This window comes from Glycine max, chromosome 1 (genome assembly GCF_000004515.6).
Source record: "Glycine max cultivar Williams 82 chromosome 1, Glycine_max_v4.0, whole genome shotgun sequence".
NCBI lineage: Eukaryota > Viridiplantae > Streptophyta > Magnoliopsida > Fabales > Fabaceae > Glycine > Glycine max.
In genome coordinates, this window is record NC_016088.4 from 27034082 (window position 1) to 27061793 (window position 27712).

Sequence of the window (27712 nt, forward strand, 5' to 3'; positions counted from 1 at the left end):
TGAGTTCCTATAATTTGAATATATATTTTTTATCAATTAATCAATCAATATATAAATAATTGATGAAATAAAACTAAATATTACACGATTGAATCTGTAATAAATTTGAATTTATTCTATCAATGGATTTGAATCAATCAATTAATATATAAAATAATCGTGGACACAAAATCAAATATTATGAAATCAAATTAAATTTTGCATGATTGAATCTGCAATAAATTTGAGTATATAATAAAATAATAATAATAATAATAATAATAATAATAATAATAATAATAATAATAATTAAGTGAGTAGTATTGATATATATTAATCATATTAAATACTAATAACATCGTTTATAGAACAAATAAATAATTATTATTATAAGCTAACTGAATAATAGTATAATTAATAATTATGGTAAGTTATTTTAAAATTGTGATAATATGCATATAGTTACTATAATTATAAAAAAATATTCTATACAATTTATTAATTATATTTGTTAATATTTGAATTAATCAGTTATGTAATATTCTGGTAACTAATTAATCAATCAAGTTTTAGGCAATAGATAAAACTATTTGTGTATTTAATTTTAAAATAGAAGCCGTTATCCACGAATGTTAAAATATTGGATTAGTATGAAAATACAAATTGAAAATTCTCATCCACTCACACGTATAGAAAATAATGAAAAATATATAGAAATTATGAAATATTCTTTAATTATTTTAATTAAAATTTATAAAAAAAATTAACTGTTTGTATTATTTAATATTTTTAAAATACCAAATAAAACATAAGAGTCCTATTCGTGTAAATCCTAAAAATATTAACTAAATTCAATTCTTTAATTTTATTAATAAAAAAGTTTGGTAAAATTATTAAATATTATATATATATATATATGAAAAAAAATTATGCAAAATTTAATGTTTTTTTCACATAAATCTATAAATAAATATATTTTTCGTAAATAAAATGACACAATTTGTTTTTCTTAATTTTTAAAAGTTTTAGAGGAAAGATGTTTTAAGTTAACATTTTACTTTCCAAAAGTCTTAAACATAAAACTCCCATTGAAATATGAATATGAAATTATAATTATCCATTTTTTGTACTTCAAATAAAAAAAATTATTTAATGAAATTAAAGGTTTTGATATATCATAAATTCAACATTTTACTATTATAAATAATTAAATTATTTAGTAAAATTATTATATATTATTTAATTATTTTTAAAAAATTATTGAGTAAATTTAAATACTTGAAATAATATATGTTTTATAATATGAAAAAATAAAAATAAATCAATACGTTAACGGTATTAGAGAAAAACATATTAATTTTATTTTGTAAATAATAAAAATAATTTATGAAATTATGAAATACTGTTCAACCGCTTTACTTAAAAATTATATAACAAAAATTAACTATTTGTATTGGTTAATATTTTACAAAATACAAAATATCGCACCAATCATCGAACGCCAAGCGTCAACTACCATGTCCTGAACAATATTTGATTTCTCTTTTTTTTTTTTAACATATAGTATGAATCTCCGGTGTAACACTGACCTTTTCAATTATGTGAATTATAAAAATGGTTGAAAATAATTATAATACAAAATTAAATTAAATTTTATGGAAATTTTAATCAATAAATATGTGTGGTTTTTTGGTGTATGTTTTACAAAAAAATTCTACTGAAATCGGGATTGTGTTGCACACTGACAGTGTAAGAATACAATGAAAAAGTGAATAAATAATCAAGAAAAGTGAAAAATTTATGTGAATAAATAATCGGGATTGTGTGTATCTTTTACTTAGTAGTTATAAAGGAAAGAATTTACGCTGCAGCTATGGAGAATCAGATCTTTGTGGCAAAGTCAATTATTGTGGTTGAATAAGCTGATGCTGTTTTGGTGACATAGTCTTATGCTTGCATGAAGGGTTGATAAATGTGTTTAGAAAATAAAAATAAGGATGCTTTAGATCATCTCTAATGTTGGATCTTGGAGAGGGATCTTAAGCTTAAGATTTGTTCTTCCAAGATCCAGTCACTAGAGAGATATATGAGGTCTTCATCGCGGAGATCGATTCTTCCACAAGAACTTTGAAGATCTAAAAAAATTATTTTTCTAATGTCTAATGTTTAACGAGTTTTGGAGGGTAGCAACAAACCCTGATGGCACCACCGTCGCGCTGGCAAAGGTGCAATGGTCCTGCAATGAGATGCGAGGGCACCACCATGGACTATGTTTGATTTTGGCACATTGGTTGTGGTGGCGTTCAGTTATCTCCTTTAGTAGGACACACCATTTGAAAGCAGATTTAAACCATCGTCGTTTGCTATCGCAAATCTAAACCAATCACTGGTGTAGCAGAAAAGCTGGTAGAGGCAATAGAGTTGGAGTGGTGCATTGGAATTTTGTGGCCAGCACGAGGGGCAATGAGAAGGGGGAGAAACAGAGTTGGAGGGGGTGCAGTTAGGGATGGAAATTGATCAGGTCACTTATCAGGGGCCTTCGGCCTGACCTGGCCTAGCCTAACTTGCTTATTATAAAAGTCAGACTCAGACTTTTTAAAAAGTCTATTTAAATAAAAAGGTCAGACTCAAGCTTTAAAAAAAACTTGTTATGCCTATTAAGCTGGCCTGTTTAATATATATATATATATATATATATATATATATATATATATATATATATATATATATATATATATATATATATATAAAAGACATAAATCAATCTTTTAAAAAAAGAAATAAAATAAAATAAGACAAAATCTAAACAGCCTAGTCTACCTAAAAGAGAAAACAAAATAGGGGATTTGAAACATTTGTAGTTTGCAAAAGAGCAAAATAAAGAAAACACATAACCCTCCTCCTCTCACACTCTCTCTTTCAATTCTGAGTCATTGATTTTCAACGAGGCCTTCTTCTCAGTTTTCATACACCGTGGTTGTTCACTTGTTCTGTACGTACTGTACGTGTTCCACGCCAAACAACAGTAAGCATAATTTTTATTATTTTTTCTATAGTCAATTTGAATTTGGCTCTAGTTGTTTAAAATATATTAATTTACCTTAGGTTTATTTTTTTTAGTTTTAATCATAAAGCTTCCTCATGGTGGCTTATTGATGTGATTAAGAATAAAAAATTCTTTGTGTTCTATTGCACCTGCGAATTATAGTAATGTAGGAAGAGGTATCAACACACCTCTTGACTCATAGCATGTTAATAGTTAGAGCCAAAGTATGGTGTTTGATTAGGTAGTAACGCAGGGTATACAAGTCTTAAAGTTCTAGACAGAGTGAAAGTTTTGCATCTCCCACCATACCTATTAACTATTATTGTTAAATTGGTTTCAATATTAACTTGAAATGATTGTGTTCAAAGTGTGCATGGTTTAGGTTTATTGAATAATTGATTCAGTAGCAAAATGTCATGCATCAAGCTATTCTTGTCAAAAGGTCCCATGAAAGATAATTTTTAAATTTCTATATAAAGTTTTGGTTATTGTGAAATACCCAAATCTGTGAAAGAGATGACAACTCTACGTATTGTTAAATTAAAAAGGTCCTTGAACTAAGTTTTTTTTATAAAAAGATCTTCTCAACTAAAAAACTATTCAATCTTCAATTGTGTGAGATATCTAAATTTGGGAAAGAGATAAAAAGAAAATTAAAAATGTGTTCTCAATTAGGATTAATTACCTTCAATGACTAACAAGAACTCACTGGATTGTTAAATTAAAAAATTTCTATGAAGGTCTTCAACTAAGAAGGTCTTCCATCTTCAATTAGGACTATTGTTAAATTAAAAAGGTACATTATGTTCTTGTTAATTTAATTGAATTCAATAAGTGTATGCATTATTATTCCATACAACTGATAGACATATAATTCATTGTTTTTTATTTTATTAACTTACCTTGAATAACTCACTTTTTCATTTATTGTGTGGTTACTAATAGGTACATTATGTCTACTCCATGGTTGGTGATGAACACAATGAACATGTACCTCCAGTAACTAATCAACTTGATGGTGACAAGAATACAAATCAGAAGAAGAGGAGAATGTTATTAAGAAAAAGAGGAAGAAAACATCAAGTGTGTGGAAGGATTTTGATGAAGTTGAAATAGTTGGAGAAGGAAAGAAGGAAATATGTAAGTATTGCTAAGTTAGATTATCTATTGATGGGCCAAGGGATAACACAAGTCATGTAAGAAGGCATTCAGAAAAATGCAACGAAAGGAGATTGCACATGACTAAAGAAAAGAACCAATTTGTCATTCCTTTTAAGCCTTCTAATCCATCAAACTCATTCCTAATTCCTGGGGTTAAATACTTTAATGAGAGGATGAGAGAAATAATTGCTACTGATGTGATAGTTCATGAATACCTTTTTGGCATTGTTGATGATGAAGTTTGGATGTGGGCTTTTCAATATGGAAATCCTGACTTTCAAAAAGTAAGTCATAAAACAATGAGAAGCAATTGTTTAGCAATATATAATGCAAAAAAGAATCGATTGAAGGCTTTGTTGAAAACTGTCAACAAAATTAGCTTAACAACTGACATGTGGAAATCAAGTCACCAAGCGGTTGGGTATATGGTTGTCACCGGTCATTTCATTGATGTGGAGTGAAAACTTCAAAAGAGGGTTTAAAGTTTTGTGAAGGTGCCTGCTCCGAGGCAAGGAATTGATGTAGCAAATGCCATTTTTAAGTGCTTGAAGATGAGGGAGATTGAAGAAAAGGTGTTTTTGGTGTCGGTTGCCAATGCTTCTTACAATGACTCATGTTTGAAGAATTTGAAAGAGAACTTATCACTTAGCACAAAATTAGTTATGAATGAAGATTTGTTTCATGTTAGATGTCGTGCACACATATTGAACTTGTTGGTCTGAGATGGGCTTGGTAAGATAAAAGATATCATTCAAAATGTTCGTGAAAGTGTGAAGTATATTAACCATAATGATGCAAGATTGAAGGCCTTCAGTGATGTTGTTGAACAAAAGCATTTAAAAGAAAGAAAACTCATCCTTGATTGTCCAACTAGGTGGAATTCTACATTTCAAATGTTGTCAACTGCATTGAAATTCAAAATTGCCTTTTAGGCTTATGGAGAACAAGATCCTCTTTATACTTATGCACCTTCAAATGAAGATTGGGAAAAAGTGTTGAAAGTTTGTAAACTTTTAGAAGTATTTAACTTAGCTACACATATAATATCAGGCACTGAGTATCCAATTGCTAATTTGTTTCTTGCAGAAGTTTGGAGGGCCAAGCAAGTAATTGACCATGCATTAAAGGATGAATATTTTTCATGAGATATAGCAGCCCCAATGAAACTATAATTTGACAAATATTGGGGACAATGTAATTTGTTGATGTCCATTGCTAGTGTTTTAGATCCTAGGTGTAAATTTTGTATGATTGTCGTTTGCTTCCCTTTGTTGTACAAGCTTGAAGAAATTGTTAAGGAAAATGTGAAAAAGGTGCAAAATGCTCTTCAACAATTATATGATGAGTATGTGGCTTTAAACAATGAAGAGTCATCCTCAAATGAAAGGAATGTTGGTGGCATAAACTCCTCAAGTGTCCATTTGCCTTATACATCTTCAATGATTGGGTTTGATCAATTAATGAGCCTTATGCATGAAAAGGAAATAGTCCCACCAATGAAATCAGAACTAGATGCTTATCTCGAGAAGAAAAATACTTATATTCCTAATAATGGAAACTCCTCTTTTAGTGCCTTGGAGTGGTGGAGGAATAACAACTTCAAATATAAGATTTTATCAAAGAAGGCAAGAGATATACTAGCTGTTCCAATATCAATCGTTGCATCAGAATCTACATTTAGTGCTGGAGGTAGAGTAATTGATGAGTATCGTTCTAGATTGAATGAAGAATCTATTGAAGCTCTCATATGCGATGAGGATTGGATTCGCCATAATTACAATTTGAAGAGAAAAACAAAGGTACATAAATTTTATTTTTAATTGACTCTTTTGTAATATATTTATTTTTCTAATAACATTTTTCCTCATTATGAAGGTTGATGATCAACCGCTTGAAGAAATCACCTTGAAAATATCATAAAATGATTATATGACTTATTTGGAAATATAAGTAAGATGTTGAGACATTTTCTAGTTAAAAAATGTTTCTTTAACTTTCCTAAACTGATTTAAAGTGTTTCGTAAAATTAATTTATATTCTAATAATATTTTCCCCCCTCAAAATGAAGGTGGATGAACAACTTCAAGAAATTACATTGAAGATTTGATAATATGCTAGCTTGTTGCTTCATGTTTGGGAGATGGTATGAGAATTAAAAATTTTCTTCTTTGTATTTAACTTGTCTTGGTTCTTATTTCTTATTTATTTTAGTATTTGATATTAAGACTAGATTATTGAATGAAACTTATAGTATTTTACTTAGCTTGCTTATTTTGTTTACAATATTTTGTTGAATACTTAAAGTGCTCTAGTTATAATTCTTACTTGGGTCGTTGTGATTAATGAATTTTAATCACATATTAGAGTACTCTAATTAATTTTAACTTCTTTTTTCACACACAAATTAAAAGAAAAATATGTGTCTTCTTTATATTAAATTTTAAAAAAATACAATACGAATTCTCAAAGTTTCAATGTATAGTCATTACATTACTTTCATATATAATATTTATTATAAAATAGGTTTTTTAATAGACTCTTAGATTAAGTCAGACTTTTAAATAGGTTAAGACAAATCTAAAAAAAAATTATGACAAGTAAATAGGTCAAATCAAACTTTATGTTTTTAATTCAGGCTAAGACCACACCTAGTTAGGCTTAGCTTGGCTTGACCTGACGTGTTTCCAACCCTATGTGCAGTGGCATAAAGAGAAAAGGAGGCAAAGGGGTCTCGTCGGTGGAGTGGGCACTGCATAAAGAAGAAAGAGAAAAGGAAAGTAAAAAAATTGTAGGACCGCTCAAATTAACTAAGTACTTGAAAATTAGTTTTACCACTAGAGACATAAAATCAAAGAGTTCTTAAAACCTATGTCACTAAAGGGCCATTTAAAAGTGGTTAAGAACCCAAATTGAGTTCTACCACTAAAGATGCCCTTACAAAGAATGTTTGATTTGTTTCCAAATTTAATGTTGATTTTATCAAACTTTGTACAAAGATTGTTTGGTTTGTTTTCAAATTTACCAATTGAATTATTCTCTAGATCTCCCCTAGTCTCTCTCTCTGTGTTCTGTACTTGTGTTCCATGGTGTGGTGAACTATTGAGTTACATGCATGATCATAAAATTGTTATCTCAAACTTCTCTAAAGAATATCAAAGCAACGTCTGAGAGTGTCTCCAAATTCGTTGTTCATGAAATGCTTTCTGCTCATTCCGTCTGCAATTGATTTACAATCAATTTCAAAAATGACATTATATATCCAAATGCAGAAATGATACCAACTCACCACTGTAAGCAATGCTATTTCCTCTGCTTCCTGAGGTGAAAGATCTCCCTGATAGCATTGTGTTCTGGCAGCAATAAAATTCCCACGAGAGTGCCTGATGCAAGCTGAAACACCAAAGAGCCGGTGTCTTGGAATAAGACTGCTTCAATACTACACTTCATAAAAGAAGCTGCTGGTGGAGTCCATGTATTGTCTGCGCAGATGAAGATGATTCTTTACAATGAATTTGTTTCCAATCATACAGGTGCTGGAGTGCCAAATTAACTGAAATATTTGACGGCTTCTGAGTTCCATCCCACAACTTCTCATTCATTTGTCTCCAAATACACCATAGTAAAGCAACAAATTTTCATCTATATAACTTAATAACTGACAATAGAATAAAACCCAAGGGGTTGGTCAAGGGGAGCAAGATAGGATCTCCCATCAAACAGGTCACAGGTTTGACGTCCCATTCATCTCCTAGGAGTGAGATAAATACAAGTACCTCTGCGAGCGCTCATTGAGTTCAAAGACTTTTCATGCCTTGTACTATGACACCATCCCCTCCCCCTAAATTTCTTTTATACCAAACTGATAACAGAATACGGTAGCCTGCATAGAAGTTATAAATTATCTCTAGGTCCATAAGTATCAAACAAAATGACATCAAAACAGTGCGTCCAAAAAGACATCAGAACATTAATTATTTACTTATATGAACCAATAAGCAATTTACTAAATAGTTTTACTACAGAGGAACTTAACCTCAACTTCCATCACAACAATGACAAAAAAGAAGAAAAAACAAGTAAAAAAGTGATAAAACAAAGGTTATTTTATCACAAAATATTGCAGATCTGATAAAAGTGCACATCCCTTTTATATATCAGAAGGAGGAGGAAAGATGCGTGACACAGGAGATATTACATATTGTTGGATATAATTCTTAGAATTGTTTGGGTCAGGAATCCAATGAATCTCACTCATGTTTGGTGTCTCAACAAAGGCCATAGTGAACCCTCCTACCTTCACTAGTTTCCCTCTCTTCCCTGCCCTCAGTATAAGGTTCCCATGCTGGTACGAAAATATGCCATTGGTAAGACAAATTATGTCACCTGAATCAAAAGCATCACACTCGTCGCCCCAGAACTGGAAATGAATAGCTGCAGTCGCATCTGCCACAAGAGCCAGGCATATCTTGTTTTGCCCTTCTACTGTGGTTTTGCCTTTGTCCAAAATGATAAATTTGGTGTCTATATTGTTCTGAGCTGCAGGCACAATGTCTTTGAGAAGAATCATGTTTTCACTTGTTTCCTTCAACAACCTACAGTTTGTCAGATAATACAACACAACTTTTGGTAAAGAATGCAAAAATCATTAATTTGAGGAGCTTCTAGAAACCGAATTAAAAATGCAGGACATGTATTCGTAGAAATTAAAATGTGATGTGATAGAAAGTTATACATCCACTGCGATTCCACATTAATGGTAATTACCTAATTTTTTTGTGAAAGTTTACTAGGGAAAAAAATTGCAATCAAAACTTACATGTTAGAAGAAGAATGAGAAAATGAATGGAAAGAGTAGATAGAAAGATGAATAAGTGTCGAAAGCCAAACCGTGTTTGAATACAGCCCTATGCCATTGCTCGCGCCAAATAATCTTTCGTTTCTAAATTTTTTTGTTTGGATAAAAAAATTATATTCTTTTATTTTCAAAATCTTGTGTTTGGATAAAACAATTAAATTTCTTCATTTCCATTTTTTTTTATTTTGATAAAATGATAAAAATATTTCTAAAATCTGTATATGAATAAAATAATTAAATTTTTTAATTTATAAAATCTTATACCCAGACTAAAATAATTAATTTTTTCACTTATAAATTTATTATATATATATATATATATATATATATATATATTTGTTTTTCTCCAATTATATATTAAAAATAAAAACTTAGAATTACAACATAAAAAATGTATACTTTCCAACAAGATAAAAAAAACATTTTAAAATCACAAATAAAAAATACTCAGATCCAACTCATTTTTAACATTCATTATTCATAACTATAATTTCATTATAGACAATTAAAAACTAGTTTGAATATCAATTATATAAACAAAATAAGATAAGTTTGAAAGCTAAACTAAAGTTGTTTTCTATGCACTGTTATATATAGATGTCCTACAGACCTACACAATAACACAATTGTTGGTAACACTACACTTCTTTAATATTAAACCAAGACTTTGACACCAACCTATCAAAAGGGATGCCTATACAGTCTCTAAGTGGTCACAGCTCAATCATTTTTCCAACAATCATCATTTTCACCTCAAAATCAAAGTCAGCCCTTCTTGAAACACCCTTTGCAATCATTGAATTGCATCCTCCACACCATATACCAAAGGGCATCTCAAACCTGATAATAGTTTAGGTAGCTAATATGACACTAAATATTAAAAGAGAAATAATTTCAACATGGTATCCTAGGCAAAAACAAATTTAAATTCAGTTGGAAGAATGAGATATCTCAAGAGTCAAGACAATTTTTCCTAGCTTCCATATACATCAGCTTAGACATTCTTGAATCTGTCACACAAACTTATGCTTACATGGGTCTTCGCCATCCCCTTTCTGATCTAAGAGGGATCTCAACTTTTACAACCTTAATTGTTGTATAAATATGTTATTCTGATTATAAACAAGAAAATATAAATTTGCAAGAACAAGTTCAAACATGTAAAATTTTATATACATTCAGTTCAATCATAAGCGATCATTAAAATATACTCATAATTCATAACATCTATCAAAATACTTTCAATTTTGATATTTATACACCTGATAGTCTGTAGTTTGTCCATGTACTTGATACAGAATAAACATCAGTTACAAAACAGGCTCATCATTCACATTCATTAATCATTCCATTTTCCAGACAACAGAACGCCACATAACATGATAACATCGGGATCCCTTATTCGAAAGAGATAAACAGTTAACATGATTTAATGGTTACTGTAGCTACCGTTGATTACCTTATAATCAGGATACCCTGATCTAATTTTCTCGCCCTCTCCTGCAAGGCATGTTGACCATGAAACTTGTTCAGCGAACCCTGAAAAGGAAGACAAAGTCTATAAACAATTCTTGGGCTATAGTGGAGCTTAACGGTGCCCTTACACAAACATACCTGACTCGGTTCCTATTCCAAAGGATAGTAAAAGTTGTCTGCTCTAGCAGCCGCAAGTGAAGACTGCAAAAATACAATAAGAGCAAGCTCAGTACATCAGGAAATTAACAAACAGACATGAAATATGCAAATACATCACGATCACCAAGAATCCCTCTTAAGCCAAGAGATAGAATAAAAAAAGAAAACAATTAAGCCACAACCAACCAAATGAACCAATTGCCTTACACATACATATTAGACAGAATCCCATAGTTTTTCGCAATGAGAACATTTCTCTCAGACTTTAATACATAGCATAACACATACATATTAGACAAAAACCTGGTCTATCAAACCTTTCTACATAACTTACCATTATGAATATACCTATTCTTTTGCCGTTTTACAAAATTCCACCCCAAAAACGAAGGATTTTAAATATACGGTTTGAATTTATTGCTAATAAAGGATCTCAGCCCAACAAAACCAGAACAACAAACGATTTGAACAGGTACATAACATTGTCAAGCAATTCGAAACGACAAGAATACATACAAATCCTAAACCCTAATCAAAACAGTAAACACAGAATTGAATCCGCAAATTAAGAAGCATGGGATTGAGAAAATCCTCATCGTGATCGCACAATCATCAAACGTAGAAAGCGAAAATAACAAAATTCGTACCATTGTTGTTTATCTTCATCAAAGCTTGAGTAGTTTTTCCCACAGAATCTAAGATTCTTCACTGATTCAGAAATTTTCTATCAAAATGAAATTTGAAGCAAAAAGGTTCTATTGTTTAGAAAGGGAATTTCGCGCAATCTTCCGGGTCTACTAATGTCCCTGGCCATTTATATACTTCATAAAATCTAATGAACTTTGAAAAAATAATTAAGTATTTAATGTATTTTTTTAATATAAATTTATATAACTGTATAAATATATTTTTTCTATATCTTAAATGACATCATTTTTTAAAAACTTTTACTTTTCAAATGGTCTAATGGAAAGAATATTTTAATTAGAACATTTTAAGGTCATATCTTACTTTCCAAAAATATTAAATATTAATATTTCATTAACTAATTGATACAAAAATTTATGGAAATTAATACCAAAAATTGATACAAAAATTTATTTATCTATTTGAAATTAAAAAAAAAATTAACGAAATTAATGGCCTTATCATATTATAAATTCAATATTTTGACTTTAAAAAATTCATAACTGACTTTTATAAATAACTAAAGTTATTAAATATTTTTTAATTATTTTCCTTAAAACTTATTAAGTAGAAAAAAATAATTATATTAATTAATATTTCATAATATATAAAGTAAAAAATAAGAGTCCCATTAATGAATACCTTTCAAATATTAGATATAAACAATGTATTGCTTTTATAATAAAAAAATATTTAGAAAATTAATTGTCTTATCATATTATAAATTGAATATTTTGACTTCAAAAATTTAGTATTTGACTTTTATAAATAACTAGTTTTCTCTACTTGTGCGATTATGCATGCACGGGTGAACAAAGATGATTTGAGTGTTTTTTTAGATTTTATTTTTTTAACTTTAAAAAATTAGTATAGACTATGTCAAATAATATGACAACTTTTATCTTATTATTTTTGTGTATGTGATGGTTTTATCTTAACTGTATTTACTTTTTTAATTGAACCGGACAACAATAATGAAAATATTTTAAATATGAAAAACTATAATAGAATTAATACAATAAATGTAGTATTTAATTTGTGCATAAACATGCATAATATTATTTGAATTTTATTATATTTATGTTAAATTTTTATTACCTTTATTTAATTGAAATGAACAATTAAGTAACATTTAGTAAGAATATGTTTAAAATATATAAAACAGCAACAAGATTCATATATAATAAAATTGAAGTGTAATATTTAACTCATATTATTCACCAATATGATTTACTTAAGTATAAAAATAGATATAAACAGTTACCCCAAAGTGACAATAAAAATAAAAATCTCTCTAATACAATAATACAGGTAAACAAAGTGTGTGAGTATATTTATTTGAAATTTTTTTAGTATCAGATGTGATTTACCTAATCATAAAAAACATAGAATTATTAACAATAATGTGACAAATAATATTACTAATATTATTAGAATGATTAACTTAAATATTATTTATATTAATAATTAACAATAATATTTTCATTTCAATATATAAGAAACAATAATATACTTATTGTTTATTATTTTATTTTATTTGAATCTTAACTATTTTATAGATATACAAATATATATATACTGTAAAAATAGCATGAAATATTATATTCGCACTTATTCTTAAGTTAATTTTTATAATTAAGTACTTCAATTATATTTCATGAAAATTAGTAATTAAAAATAATGATTTTATTTTATATATATATATATATATATATATATATATATATATATTATATTTATTTAGAATTTTTCAGTATGAGATCTGATTTGTCCAACCATAAAAAATATAGATTCATTATCAATAAAGTAACAGATAATATTATTAGTATTATTATAATCATTAAATTAAATATTATTTGTATTAATAATTAACAATAATATTCTCATTTCTAAGAAACAAATATTTAATTTATCAAGACCAATAATAAATTTAGTTTATTTTATATTGTCATAAAGTTAAATTTAATTTCAAATCGATTATAAAACAAAATGATTACCTAAATTAAGTAGTCGTAATATAGTTACTCATGCAATGCACAAATATAAATATGTATTAGTGTACTATAAATAAAAATATATAATAGTTAAAAGTTATAAATTTTATACTTTCCAATTAAAAAATAACAATGCTTTTATTTAAAGAGAAGTTTAAACATCATTCATATAAAACTTGTATACATTAAATTTAAATATAATTATCTAAAGGTCTCTTTACATAAAAAAACTAATGATTATTAAAAAAAATTATCCAAATGGATTTAAACTAGTATGGATACATGTGTGATGGATGAATATAAATATGAATTATGACAACATAAGTAAAATTTATAATAGTTTAAAAATATAATTTGCATACTTTCAAATAAAAAAATGAATGATATTTTGATATAAAAAATTTAAATATCATTTATATAAAATTTGTATATATTAAATTAAAATATAAATATTTAAGAGTATCTTAACATAAAAAAAAAAAATCAACCCAAAGGTTTGCCCTAGTATATTATCCGTATAATAGATAAATATAAATATGAATTAACGTAGCATAAATAGAATTATAGTATTCAAAAAATATAAATTTTATACTTTTACATTTTTTAAAAATGAAAAATGTTTTGATATAAGAATGTGTTTGGATGAGAAATTTAAAATAGATCTATGTGTATGTTCCAACCAGATAAGATGCCTAAGCCAGGAAAGTCACTAATTGTCCACATAAGAGCTGCTCGCATTCTAAAATTTTCATTTAAGGATGAGTCATAGGTGTCCACACCACTCCATAACTCACGTAACTCTTCTACAAGGGGCTTTAGGTACACATCTATGTTATTTCCAGGAGATTGCTTGCCTGGAATGATCATTGATAGAATAAAGGAAGTGTGGTTCATACATATCCAAGGTGGAAGATTATATGGAATTAAGAAAACTAGCCAGATGCTATAGGTAGAACTCAAGGTCCTAGTAGGATTAAAACCATCAACGAACATTTCGAGGATCTGAAGAAAACTCAAGATGGATTAAATCAAATGTCTTCCATGCCTCTCCATCTCTTGGATGCCTTAACAACCCATCTTTATTGTCTTCCAAAACATGCAATCTCATATCTTTTGCAGTCTTACGACATGTGAACAATCTTTGCAATCTTGGTTTCAATGGAAAGTAACGTAAAACCTTTGCAGCTATTTTCTTCTTCTTGTTGGGTTTCCATCTAGATGTACCACAATGCTTACAAGCATCCAAACTTTTTTCATCATCTCCCAAATACAACATGCAGTGTTTTGGACAAGCATCTATCTTTTTATAATTAAGACCAAGCTTGTTAATAATTTTCTTTGCCTCATAAATAGAAGGAGGAAACTTTGCTTTTTCAAATGTGTCATTTAACAAATCCAATATCATAGTCATTGCCTTATCGCTTAATCCACACAAAACTTTTATATGATATAATTTGATTATAAATTCTAGTTTTGTGTACTTGCTTCCTTCATACAATGTTTGGCTCCCATCGTTTAGAAGCTCATAAAAGCCATTATGATCTTCTCTTGGTTCATCATTTACTATTTCATCTTCATTTAATGGTTGTGATGCACCTACATTAGGGTCATGTTGCCTAAATTGTTCAAATGCGTCATTGATCATCATTTCCATTGGGTTTTGAGGTTGAACACCACTATCTTGGAAAACATCTTCCACTTGAGAAGATTCTAATGCTTGCTTTTCACCATGAAGATCCCATATAACATAGTTTTGAGGAAATGGTTTATATAGCAAGTGATCTTCAACTATGTCTCTAGTTTGCCATTTCATAAATCCACATTTTGGACATGGACACCGAATCGTTTCTCCTACAGCTCCATTCTTAAAAGCAAAATCTAAGAATTTACTCAAACCAATGGAGTAATCAATTGAGTTTCGGGCCTTTGAAATCCATGACTTATCCATTACAAAAGATACATAAACAATTTTATTAAAATAATTTATCACACTATGATAATATAACATAGTATAATTTGTATTAAAAAAAGTAAGTCCCCCACAAAATTATAATATAAATTAAGAAGAAAAACTATAATAATTATTCTAACTAAAAAGAATAATTGGTGGGGGAAGAAGCATAACCTAAGATTCAATACTAATTTTTATGTTGCAGCTACTACCATATATGTTATAAAATAAGAATAGGTATTTAGAATAAAAACCAATGGAACCAACAAAAAAAATGAATTACAAAAAATTATAATAAATTACACTTGTTAGCTAACTAGTAGAGGTCGTAACATAAAAATACTATCATGAAAATGTAATGTACGTTGTAAACACATAAAAATAAAGATTACAATGTTTAATCAAAATAAGAGAGAGATGAAGTACCTTTGAACTTCCAGTAAATGAAAGCAGGGGAATGTGTCTTTTGTTATTGCCTAACCAATTTCAGCACCTCTCAAGAACTTCAGCTACAAGCTTTAAAAAAAATAAGGAAATTAAGTTAGTATTATATACAAGTTAGTATTATATATATATATATATATATATATATATGACCTTAATAGCCAAAAAAGAAAAAGCAAATTAACCACTTATTTTTTGGAGCAAGTGTGCTACAAATCCAAGCCGAAATTGCTTGCATCAATGCCAAATTAACCACTTATTTTTTGTGTTCTTATCAAGTAGACTTTACATGCTTTATTAGGCTGTAATAGAATCACATATCCTTTACTCATGGTTCCTAGAGATGCAAGAGTTTCAGATGTATGTTGGTAGAAATCACATATCCTTTATGGAAATGGAAAGTGAATTGGAGAATTCAGATAAAAGGGTTCAATTAGTTTGTACTCATCAAGAATTTAAGGTCAAATGAGTTTTCAACAAGAGAATTAGTGTTTTACTGTGTCTGTATTCATGGGGACTGTTATGCAGAAAATATCAGCAATCTTCTCAAGTCTGGCTGGACTCATAAAAAGTTTGTGTTTGCTCTTGTATACACAACTACCTTGTATGTCCACAATCTTCTAGAGTCAGGACTCAAAATGTTTTTAAAGGTGCAAACAAAGATTTCGAGAAAAGGAGAAAAGGTCCCCCATTTGGCTAGTCTATTTCTAGTACTAAGCCTATTGTGTTTAACAATCCACATAAAGATCCTCAACCTCTCGAGAAGCTTGAGTCTCCATATGCAAGACCATTCATTCTGCTGGGTAGAAGGCTCAAAATTGTACAATCTTCTATAGGCACTACTCACAAAAAAAGAACCCAATCTTTCCCTAGGCCAAATCCTTCTATCCTTCGACGCATTACTTTTAGGAGAAAGAATAACAACAATGTAATTAACAATATACTTCTGTAGATGAAAGTTTAGTAGATTAAAATTCCAACTTCCTTCGTCATTAATAAGATCTACCACCCAAAACTCCATGATATAAGGGGGCATATCCTACATAAAAGCTTTCAGGATAGTGATATCATTAACCCATTTATCCTACCAAGCTCTGATACTTCTCCCATTGTTGACAATCCACCTCTCAACATTAATAATGTTTGGTCACAACTTCACAATAGATTTCCACAGGGGGATCAGTAGATTTAACCACTACAGAGTCTCTAAGGAACTAATTTTGACCATATTATCCCCTCAAGACATCAGCCCAAAGACTTCCATCACCCATTCTAAAGGCCCAACCTATTTTCATTAGGCACGCTTGGTTCATAATAGTAAGGTCACACATTCCAACACCACCACTATGCTAGGGCATGATCATAGCTTTCCACCCAACAACGTGATGTTTCCTTCCCCCGTCATTATCCCCTCAAATAAAAGACCTTTGCATCTTTTGAATATCTTTAAGAATGTTACTAGAAACTTGGGTAGACATCATGGAGTAAATAGGCAGCGTCTGGATCACTGATTTGGCGAGTGTAATTCTTCCAGCCATAAACAAATATTGAGCTTTCCAACTAGATAAACTCTAAGCCACTTGGGTTTTCCCTGTTAGAGGAATTCCCAAGTACTTCCCTAAGCTTGGAACCACTTTGAACTTAGACATGTTACAAAGAGAATGTCGAGTGTTGTGATCCATATTGTTTGAGAAACAAATAGAAGTTTTCTATGTACAATTTTTTTCTCTCCCAGAAATCCTATAAAAGTTGTTCAAGATAGAATTAACACACTTCATTTGAGAGTTGTTCGCTTCTCCAAATAGACTAGCTCTTGTATACACAACTACCTTGTATGTCCACAATCTTCTAGAACATATCTATCACGTTGAGATGAGTGAGGTTGTATAGGCCATTTTAGCAATGCATATTAATCTTCAAGGAATGTCTTTACATTTATCAACTGTTTATTTGTCTCTCTCTAACTAAGAATTTCTCTCACTTGAGTGCTGGGCCATTAACAAACAATTAATACACTAAGACACAAACATAAGCTAAATTCGAGGTTGTACTGCAAATTATAGTAATCAAGAGGCAAAAAACAAAAACCAAACTTTTCCAATTCCACCAAACAATTCTACAGTTCAGCACAAATTCATCCACTTAGAATAATCGAAAACAAAGAATCTTGAGAACTATTTGAAATTTGGAAGTATTGAAGTGGAAGGGGCCATTGAACAGCTAGAAAAAGCCCAAGCTCATTGAAGGAAAGTCAAAACAGAAGCACTCCTATAAAGAATAGTTATTGATCCCGATTCACAAAGCATAGTTATTTTAAGTCCATAAGTACCATGAGTATTTGTACTGACAATAAGCCTTTGGTCCATTTTTTTTTGTAGATGATTTGACAACTGATGAAGTAGGGACAAAATCTAAACAAAGAATAACCACAGACTGTGGGGAAATAATTGAGTTAGTTGATAAGCTGACAACATCTGAAGCAGGTTTAGAGTCAACCCCCTTTTCTAGTGATATTGGTCAGCAAAATCCCAATTTACTAGATCTTGGTGATGCCTATAAGCTAGCTGTCAGTAACAGCAGAGGAAGACCTGGCATGCTTGTAGAACATTGGCTTGGAAAGGATTCTACAAGAATTAGTGAAGATTTGAAGATATTGCTGTCACAATTTTCAGCTACTCGAGGGACTGATCTGTCTGTTAATGATATCAGTCCTAGATTGTCTATAAACAGTGATGAAGTGAAGACTTCTGATGTTTCTAACTCTGCTGGAATCCAGATACTTCAAAAAATGATTTCACTTGAGCGAAATGAATATGGTTTGTCTCTAGATGGAAGCCTTGTTAGTGAAATTGAAGGTGAAAGCGCAGTCGACAGGCTAAAAAGACAAGTTGACCATGACAGGAAACTTAATGCTTTGTATAAAGAGCTGGAGGAAGAAAGAAATGCTTCTGCAGTTGCTGCAAATCAAGCATTAGCCATGATCACAGGGCTGCAGGAAGAAAAGGCAACATTACATATGGAAGCCTTGCAATACTTAAGAATGATGGATGAGGAGTCTGAGTATGAAACAGAAGCTTTGCAAAAAGCTAATTGCCTTCTTGTTGAGAAGGAGAAAGAGATAGAAGAGTTGGAAGCTAAGCTTGAGTTATATAGGAAGAAGTTCCCTGATGAATCAGTGCTGGAAAGCATGGTGGATACAAACTCTGAAATGAAGGTGAAAGATATTGGATTGGATCATTTGCATTGAAAAGGATGAAAGTATCCTTGGAAAGTCAGTTTCTGAAAATACTAATATATCTGACAAATCTGAAGTTCTACCCACATCTCTGGAAAAACAGAATGTTCAATCTGTAAAAAATTCACCATTGGAGTTTCAAGATGAAAGGTTATATATTTCCCAACGTTTGAAGAAGTTGGAGAAGCAAGTTTACTTTTTCCTGAATATTCATCAATCTCGGGATAATTGGCTAAATTCTGAAAACGATGAAAAGGAATCTCTGGAAAATTGTGAGAAGTTGGATAATAATATTCTAATGCAAGAAACTGTTTGTTCTCCTAAATTAAATTCAGATGACATGGGTGATGATTCCTCATCCAAGGAACCTCCAGTTTGCAAGCAAAATGGTGAACTTGGATACAATGGACATAGCTCCCCTGCGCTCTGTAGGAATAATGATTTATCTTCTACTGGTAGTTTGGTTTCAGATTTTATTGGAAGGTTGCAAGTTCTTGAGGCAGATTTGAGTTTCCTTAAGCATAGTATCAACTTATCGAGCAATGGAGAAGAAGGACTTAAATTATTGCAGGAAATAGCTGATCAGCTACAACAATTACGCCAGATTGGGATAAGAGAATTAGATCAACCTTTTGCTTGAGGCTGTATATAAGGTCAGTAGTTATTGCTGAACGATTAGGTAAAAAATCAAGGCATCTCTTTCTTTATTTTGGAGGCAATGATCCTTCAAGACCTAGATTCTTGGTCTGAATCTGAGTGACTCTCCCTCCAGAACAGTACACATAAGACCATGAAGGAGGGCCACAAGGGTCATTTCCATTGTCTGGCCATTTGAGAAGCTCTGGATTCTTCAACCCTTTTCTGAAATCATTCAGAATTCTGAGATCATTCGGGTTTGTGACACCATAACAACCCATTGTGATCATCAGGGTTAAAAACACAAAGATGCTAACTTTCATCATACCCATCATGGTTACCTTAACCCCATAGAGAAAACAACAATCAAGGTAGAAACTTTCCCATAAAACTCACAACCCCATTTGTGTCAAAGATCGGCATCTGAGTCCTAGGAACAGAATGAGACAGCAACAGACCCAGATGGAAAAGAACAGAACATGTGAGTATAAATGTGCGGTACCGAGAAAGAAAAAAAAACAAGGAATTTTAATTGAGAAAGATGTTGTTGAATGATGAAAGGGATAAGAGAGTGATGATGGGCAAATTTTGTTGTAACTAAGGAGGGGAATGTGAGATTTAAGAGTGTATTAAACTCTTTTTAATCAAAGAAGAAAGGAAGCTAAGGCATAATAAAAGCAAGTTTCTCTCTCACTCTTATTCAGCTCGATAGTCCACTATTCAGCTTGATAGTCCACCATGACCGTCTCTGTTCAGAACTTCCACCCCTTTCATTTTCTGCCTCCACAAATAGTTAAGCTGTTACAACAAATAGTTAAGCTGAATAGTGGACTATCAGAAAAGGCAAACCAATCAAATCCCACAAATAGTTAAGCTGTTACAACAAAATTCATTCAACTTCAAAATTTAAAAACTATCGCAACCATTTACATCACAATACCTTCCTAGGTCAGACAATTCAATTTGTTTCTTATTAGAAAATATCAACAAAATTATAAGCCGCAATTCTCACTAGCCAAAGGAAAGGCATTAGGCACACCCCTGTCTCACTAAATCAACAAAATGTATATCCAAAGACAGTAAACGACATTTGTATCTTTGTAGATCAAAATGTATATCCAACAAATTGAAGAAGGAACAAAACACTTGCTCAATATCAATTCGCAAGTCCCCTTAACACATGGCATAACAGGGAATCAAAATAAAAATGTATATGGTTAAGAAACTACTTCATAGCTATTAGCTCTAGAATATATCAGAACGAAATCAAAATCACTTAAGAAACGAAGACACTGTGTGACGAAAACACAGAAATCAAATAAAAATGTATATGATTCAGAATCAAGAGCGAAACGAATTTGTGAACCTAATTTCATTGTCGCAGACAAATATAACATTGTTTGAGTGAATAATTGAAAAGGCAAGCCACAAACAGCAGCGATGGATAACAAATAGTTGCAACCCTAGCGTAGGATGGTTGTTCAGGGAATCGGAAAAGGGAAAAGGAAAAAAGAATAGATACTCTTATCGAAAGGAAAAATCGGAGAAGAAAACGAAACAATTGAAGAGCGGAGAAAGGAGAAGAAGAAGAATGAAGAGAGAGGAAGTGAGGGGTGGAATTAGGGATTGAAGGTTGGGGACAATCAGTACATATTGGGATTTTGTAATTTTTTTAGAGGGAATTTTTATTCCGGGAAAAAATATGATTTTTTTTATTTTAAAGAGAAAAGTGTGAAAAAATAATATTTAATTAGCATAGGTTATCATTCACGTCCGCTACAAAAAAATTGTAGTTTTTAATAAATTAAGGAGATTTTTAAAACCTTCGCAAAATAACCTTCATTATTTAACATTTTTTTTAGTGAGAGAAAATAATTTTTAAAGAAATTTAAAATTCCTTATTATAAAATTTATTGTTTGAATGTTTTATTAAAAGAATTATAAAATTTGGGAATTTTAAAAAGAGAATTTTAATAAACTAAAAACGTAGGATAAATATTACAAACTTAGCTTCTTTGTTATTCTCTTGCACTGCTATCAATATTTTCTTCTCTGCTTGAAGTTTAAAACCAACAATACTTTTTCTATGGTTATTTATTTACTAGTGTTAGTGGCTAGTGTTGAAAATTTGATAAGGTTCTTGTAAAATTGATAGAGGTAAAGAGATGATGAGGGGAGAGTTGGGTGATTATGGCTTAAACAATTTCTGAGTAGGATACTTACGAAGCAGGGAATGCATGTGATATTCTTGTGCATAGTCCAGTCCAGTCCAGTCACATAAGGATGATTACTGATTATAAGTTGAATTTTTATGTGTCTACTTTGTACCTTCATTAATTAGGTCCTGATCTTGAAACCTGATTGAGGTTTACATGTATATACTCCAAAACCTTATTCCTTCCCATTCTGTTAAATTAAAGATTTATTTGTCTCAATAATAAAAATTCATTTATAATTTATGTGAGTCACTGAATTGAACCTCACTCGCCCTCACTTTCTCTTTTTCCCCCTCTCTTTCTTAGTGAACAAAGTCCATAATTTGTTAGCAACATGGGTATTTGTGATCATGAACTCATAGTCACCTTTTTTGCTGAGATTGAATATCTATAAAAAAAATTATATTTAAGCATAATCCATTTGTTATTGAATTTGTATCAAAAGGCTTTTCTAGTATATATTTATGCCTATGATGTTAGTAATTTTGGGTCATATATATATATATCACATAATTGAATGAGTTAAGACTATTATTTTATTAGCCAAAATATTAAAGTGGTCTAATCAATATAAAATTATGGCTAAGGACATATACGTCATGAAAGACTAATTGTATAGATATCATTAGTAATATTATAATTTGATGAGAGACCAAATTATAATTATCAAATTTGGGGTAACTGATGTCAATTATCAGTCTAAGAGGTGGTTATGGTTTCCATCTATAGAAAGGAGCGACACACGTACAGTTTCTTATTCTCTTTATCCCCATCACTCCGTTATGATTAATCCAATCTTGAAGATCTCTACACCTGGAGATCATAAAACCAATCTTGATCCTTATCCACCTTTCATCACTCCATTATGATTAATCTAGTTATACTTCCGCATTTAGTTTTCATCATGATTTTGAGCATGAGAACACAATGAGGTTTTTATTTATCTTTATGCAGTAATTTCTCTCTACATGGATATAAAAAGCATGTAGTTAGAATTGATAATTGTCTCTTAGAGTCAAATTAGGTTGATTGATTGAATCTCAACATTTGGTATCAGAGCCACCCATTCTTGATTCAGGTATGATTTTAGAAATTTTATTTATTTAGGCGGCTGGCATATCCTAAATTTTAAATGAATTTAGATATTTTACATCTTGTTGGTAAGATGAAGCAAATTACTTTAGATATTTTACATATTTTAATGGACTTTGTGCTCGTTCCGACTTCTAGAGTCCACTACAATAAATTAAAATAACAATCATAGGCTTCTAAAATTTAAAATAAATAAATAAAGTTAAAATAATTTACTCTAGAAATGTTTTAATTTTGGATTTGGTGTATCAATGTTCAAAAATTAGCTATGGTATATCATTTTAATTGTTTAACATTTAAATGAGCTATTTGAATCAAGATATCACCAAAGTGACCTTTCTTGTGTAGATTGTTCATGAGAAATGTTAACGTATGTGATTATTTATATGAATGGTGATCGACCCAAAGGAAAGTTATCATTTAATTAATTTAGATACACACTTGTGATGTTAAAACGTGTGATAATTATGAGATTTTGCATGTGAATGATAACTCACATCAAAAGATAAATTTGTTATTTGATATGCTTTTATTATCAATATTTGAACATTACAACAAGAATATCACTAGCAATTAATACCAATATTCAAAAACTTGATATTAATGGTGCATTAAATATCTTGAGATGGGATATACCATTATTTAAATGCATTGATGACTGTTACGTGAGCTGCTTATTGTATTATTTATTTTGATCTTTTGTTCTTTTATATCTGCTGATCTGAATTCGGTTCCTGTTCTTAATGGTACAATAAATGGATGATTAAATTGTACTTAATTTTTACATTAAACGATTGTCATTTGTCATTTTACTATGCAAATTGAAATTATTTTTCTAAATTTAATTTTGATACTAAGTTTAATATATATATATATATATATATATATATATATATATATATATATATATATATATATATATATATAATCTTTAAATAAAAATTGATCCATAAATTCTTATCTTTTTATTTTTATATTAGCATGTTTATTTAATTTGATATTTATTTATTTATTTGAGATGTTTCTTTACTATCTTAATTATTGTTTTTAATTCAACTTATTTAATAAATAAATAATTTTAATTCAATTAAGTCTATATCGTACTTTTTGCTTACAATAATTTTTTTATATTTTATTCACTATAATAATTTTAATTTAGTAACAATTATATTTGAATAATTATTTTTCAGATGAGTATTCAAGCAACTCAACTACAAGGATCTATATCAACCTAGACAATCTTAATTTTGCAAAGATAAAATGAACTTCCTTCTTTTATTTTATTTTATTATACACATTTTTTTACATTCAACAAACAAAATTGTTAGTTTATTCTAATTCTTTGATTTATATAGTTAAATTTTTTTTAAAAAAATATATTCTAAATAACTACTTTGTAGAAAAAATTGGAGCAACATCAAATAAAAGAACTATCTTCTCCAAGTTCTGCCAACATTGATCTTAACAACAAAATATAAAAAAATAGAAGATCTTTGCAAGATACAATGTCCATGAAATGGGTATCAATATTACAAGTATGCTAACATACCACGAACTTCATATTCATAATATTTAATAATACTTTATTTTTTTTTCTTAGTTTGAACATATATAAAATAATAAGATAATGTGTTCACAATTCATACAACAATCAATGATATCGACGATACGTTTAGTTGAAATTATGTATGTTGCATGTGACAGATGCCAAAAGAAAGTTATAAAAGAAGGAAATTAATACACTTGCAAAAAGTCATCCAAGTACCCAACAATAAGGTTTAATATTTGTATATAATGAATTATTTTTTATAATATGATTAAATAAATATTAAAAAATTTAAAACCTTTTTTAGGTTCAGGATACAATTGAAAGAACATTCACAATGTTTGATCGAGATACGCAACAAATTCTAAACACAATAACATCTGAACTCTTTCATACTAAAAATGCAAATAAGGCTGATATACCCCCAATAGTGTATATCCTTTGCAAACACACTTTTATTTTTTAAATCAAGCTCAAATTGAAGGAAGGATTTCAAACCTATATCGTCACAAAGACTTTTATAACAAAAAAAATCATTCAACATGATCATTTTCTCAAAGAAATTAAACAGGTAATCATATTTATAATTTATTTAAATTTTTACTTCTTGTACAAAATATTAATAGTTTCATCCACTAATTAATATTTTTATAAAAAAAAGGAGTCAACTTCACCACAACAAATATAATTAGATGAGTTAGATGAAAAACTAATTATAAGTCAAAGCCCAAAGCTACAAGCATCCAACAAGTCAAAATGTGCATCTTCATCATCTAATGAATAAGTTTATCAAATCTCACAAAATCCATTAAGAAAAAAGGCAAATAAACAAATTGTCACAAGTCAAAGTCCAAAGCTACAACTATCCAAGAAGTCAAAAAATGCATCTTCATCATCAAAAGAAGAAGAAAGTCCATTAAAAAAATGTGAAAAAATAATCTATCATAAGTAAAAGCTCAAAGTTACAAGTATCCAAAAAGTCAAAAGATGCATTTTCATCATCAAATGAAATTTATTCAATCTTAGAAAGTCCATTAAGGAGAAAAGATACTAAACAAATTGTTCTAACATCCTTTGATAAAGAGAAAATCTTAATTCAAAGTTTAAAAAGGAGCACACTATAGAAAACAAAAGTGAACAACAAATCACCAGCAAAAAGAAATAAAAACAAAAAAAATCTATTTAAATGAACAATTTTTGGTGTTTTATTTGCATCATTTTTATGTGTTTTACTGTTATGGTTGATTATTTTTCTTTCATTAAATATATTTCTTTGTCTGCTTTATCATGTCAATTTCACTTTATTCTTATATTGCTTTTATAATATTATACATAACGCTTACTTTTATCTTTACGTTAATCAACTTTAGTTGAGTGGTTAGCCCCCAAATTTAGAATATTTCCTTATAAATATATTGATAAATAAAAAATTATCTTAATTTATACATAGTTATTTTGTGTCCTTTAATAGAAAATAATATAAAATATCATTGACAATTATATTTTTAAATTTAATTTATCAAACAAATAATTTTTTAAAATATTTCTTTAATTATTTATAAACCTACACAACATGCGAATATGTGTCTAGTTTTAAATAAATGACTTCCTCCTTGGTTGTTATTTTGTATACATAACTCCATGAGTTTTCTATCATATGATGCACATAGCCACTATTACAAAAAATAATTGAATAAGCATGAGACAGAGCAAGAACCAAACCACCCTTGACCAACATAAGTTCAACCAAGTATAGCAAAATTAAGCATCCAAGTCCCAAGATAAGATAGAAAATCAAATAAAATTTTAAGTGTACATTATTGTTATAAAACAAGCGACAATTATACCCTGTAAAGAACAAAACCACCCTTGACCAACACAAGTTCAACCAATTATAGCAAAATTAAGCATCCAAGTCCCAAGATAAGATAGAAAATCAAATAAAATTTTAAGTGTACATTATTGTCATAAAACAAGCAACAATTATACCCTGCAAAGTCCTTTTGTAAGGAAAGCTGTAAGACACGAAAAGGAAAGCACCATATAGTGAGACAAGATAATGTAAGTTATCATAAGGTCAATGTCTATTAGCATTTCAATGTAATTCTCCATTTCTATCCCTATTTTTGCAGCACAACAATTACTTCAAAAATGCAAAAATGGGGATTCATCTACAGGACAATGAGTAATACCATGAAATTTAAAAAATTACTAGTAAATTAATTATCCACTCCTGTTCCAATGAAACGTGAAACATAATACCTCGAAGCTACCCAATTAATTAAGAAAAACAAGTGAGGGATATAATTTGCGATAACATGAGAGGGAGGAAAGAGAGAAAAAGAACCAGAGTAAGAGAAAGGTACATCACACATTAAACCTAAATTAAAACCTAGGAAGAACCCTAATCAAACCCTAAGAAATAGAGTTCGGGTGAGAGAGACAAACCAAAGAGCAACAGAGAGCGACGCGAGCGAGTGAGAATGTTCAAGAAAGAGAGAGTGGTTGCTTCGATTCCAAGTCATTGAGAATTTTAGAATTCTTTATTTTTCGATGGTATTTACACTCCCACGTTTTCAGTACTTTAAAAATCTCTTTTTAAAATTCCCAAAATTTATAATTCTTTTAATAAAACATTCAAACAATAAATTTTATAATAAGGAATTTAAATTCCTTTAAAAATTACTTTCCCTACTTTAAATTTCTCATCCAAACACATTCTTATATCAAAACATTTTTCATTTTAAAAAAAATTTTAAAATATAAAATTTATATTTTTTGAACTACTATAATTCTATTTATGTTATGTTAATCCATATTTATATTCATCTATTACAAGGATAATATACTAGGGCAAATCCTTTGGGTTGATTTTTTTTATATAATCATTGATTTTTTTTTATGTTAAGATACTCTTAAATATTTATATTTTAATTTAATATATACAACTTTTATATGAATGATATTTAAATTTTTATATATAAAAAATTTGAAAGTATGCAAGATATATTTTTAAACTATTATAAATTTTATTTATGTTGTGATAATCCATATTTATATTCATCCATCACATATGTATCCATACTAGTTCAAATCCATTTGGATGATTTTTTTTAATAATCATTAGTTTTTTTTAAGCAGAGAGACTTTTAGATAATTATATTTAAATTTAATGTATACAAGTTTTATATAAATAATGTTTAAATTTCTCTTTATATAAAAATATTGTTATATT

General features: G+C 29.2%; 3 protein-coding genes across 7 annotated transcripts; 1 reads left to right on the forward strand and 2 right to left on the reverse strand.

Moving 5' to 3' along the window:
* Positions 1-8141: 8141 nt before the first annotated feature.
* Positions 8142-21264, reverse strand: LOC100801637 (SOSS complex subunit B homolog). Of its 5 annotated transcripts, none has more exons than XM_006573210.3 (6): positions 20990-21264; positions 20318-20421; positions 15735-15817; positions 10656-10718; positions 10501-10580; positions 8142-8778 (listed from the first exon to the last, which is right to left on the reverse strand). In XM_006573210.3, exon 6 carries the CDS (start codon positions 8751-8753, stop codon positions 8334-8336), a length of 420 nt encoding a protein of 139 aa, XP_006573273.1. In that variant the 5' UTR covers positions 8754-8778; positions 10501-10580; positions 10656-10718; positions 15735-15817; positions 20318-20421; positions 20990-21264; the 3' UTR covers positions 8142-8333. The 5 variants fall into 5 exon arrangements, with proteins under 5 accessions (XP_006573273.1, XP_006573272.1, XP_006573274.1 ...); XM_006573209.3 differs by having other exon boundaries at positions 15735-15824; XM_006573211.3 differs by lacking the exon at positions 20318-20421.
* LOC121174623 (uncharacterized) lies at positions 14340-15305 on the reverse strand. Its single transcript, XM_041014239.1, has one exon. The coding sequence runs from the start codon at positions 15303-15305 to the stop codon at positions 14340-14342; it is 966 nt and encodes a 321-aa protein (XP_040870173.1).
* Positions 16263-19627, forward strand: LOC102659721 (myosin-binding protein 1-like). Its single transcript, XM_041014240.1, has 3 exons — positions 16263-16323; positions 18131-18966; positions 19091-19627. Exons 1-3 carry the CDS (start codon positions 16263-16265, stop codon positions 19625-19627), a joined length of 1434 nt encoding a protein of 477 aa, XP_040870174.1.
* Positions 21265-27712: the final 6448 nt, after the last annotated feature.

Excerpts from the sequence above, each read along its gene's own strand:
- LOC100801637 (XM_006573211.3), bottom strand. The coding sequence starts at position 8,753 with ATGATTCTTCTCAAAGACATTGTGCCTGCAGCTCAGAACAATATAGAC.
- LOC121174623 (XM_041014239.1), bottom strand. The coding sequence starts at position 15,305 with ATGGATAAGTCATGGATTTCAAAGGCCCGAAACTCAATTGATTACTCC.
- LOC102659721 (XM_041014240.1), top strand. The coding sequence starts at position 16,263 with ATGGGGACTGTTATGCAGAAAATATCAGCAATCTTCTCAAGTCTGGCT. Across the intron at positions 16,324-18,130 it reads TCTGGCTGGACTCATAAAAA|ATGATTTGACAACTGATGAA; the intron begins GTTTGTGTTTGC and ends TTTTTTTTGTAG. Across the intron at positions 18,967-19,090 it reads ATACAAACTCTGAAATGAAG|AATGTTCAATCTGTAAAAAA; the intron begins GTGAAAGATATT and ends CTGGAAAAACAG.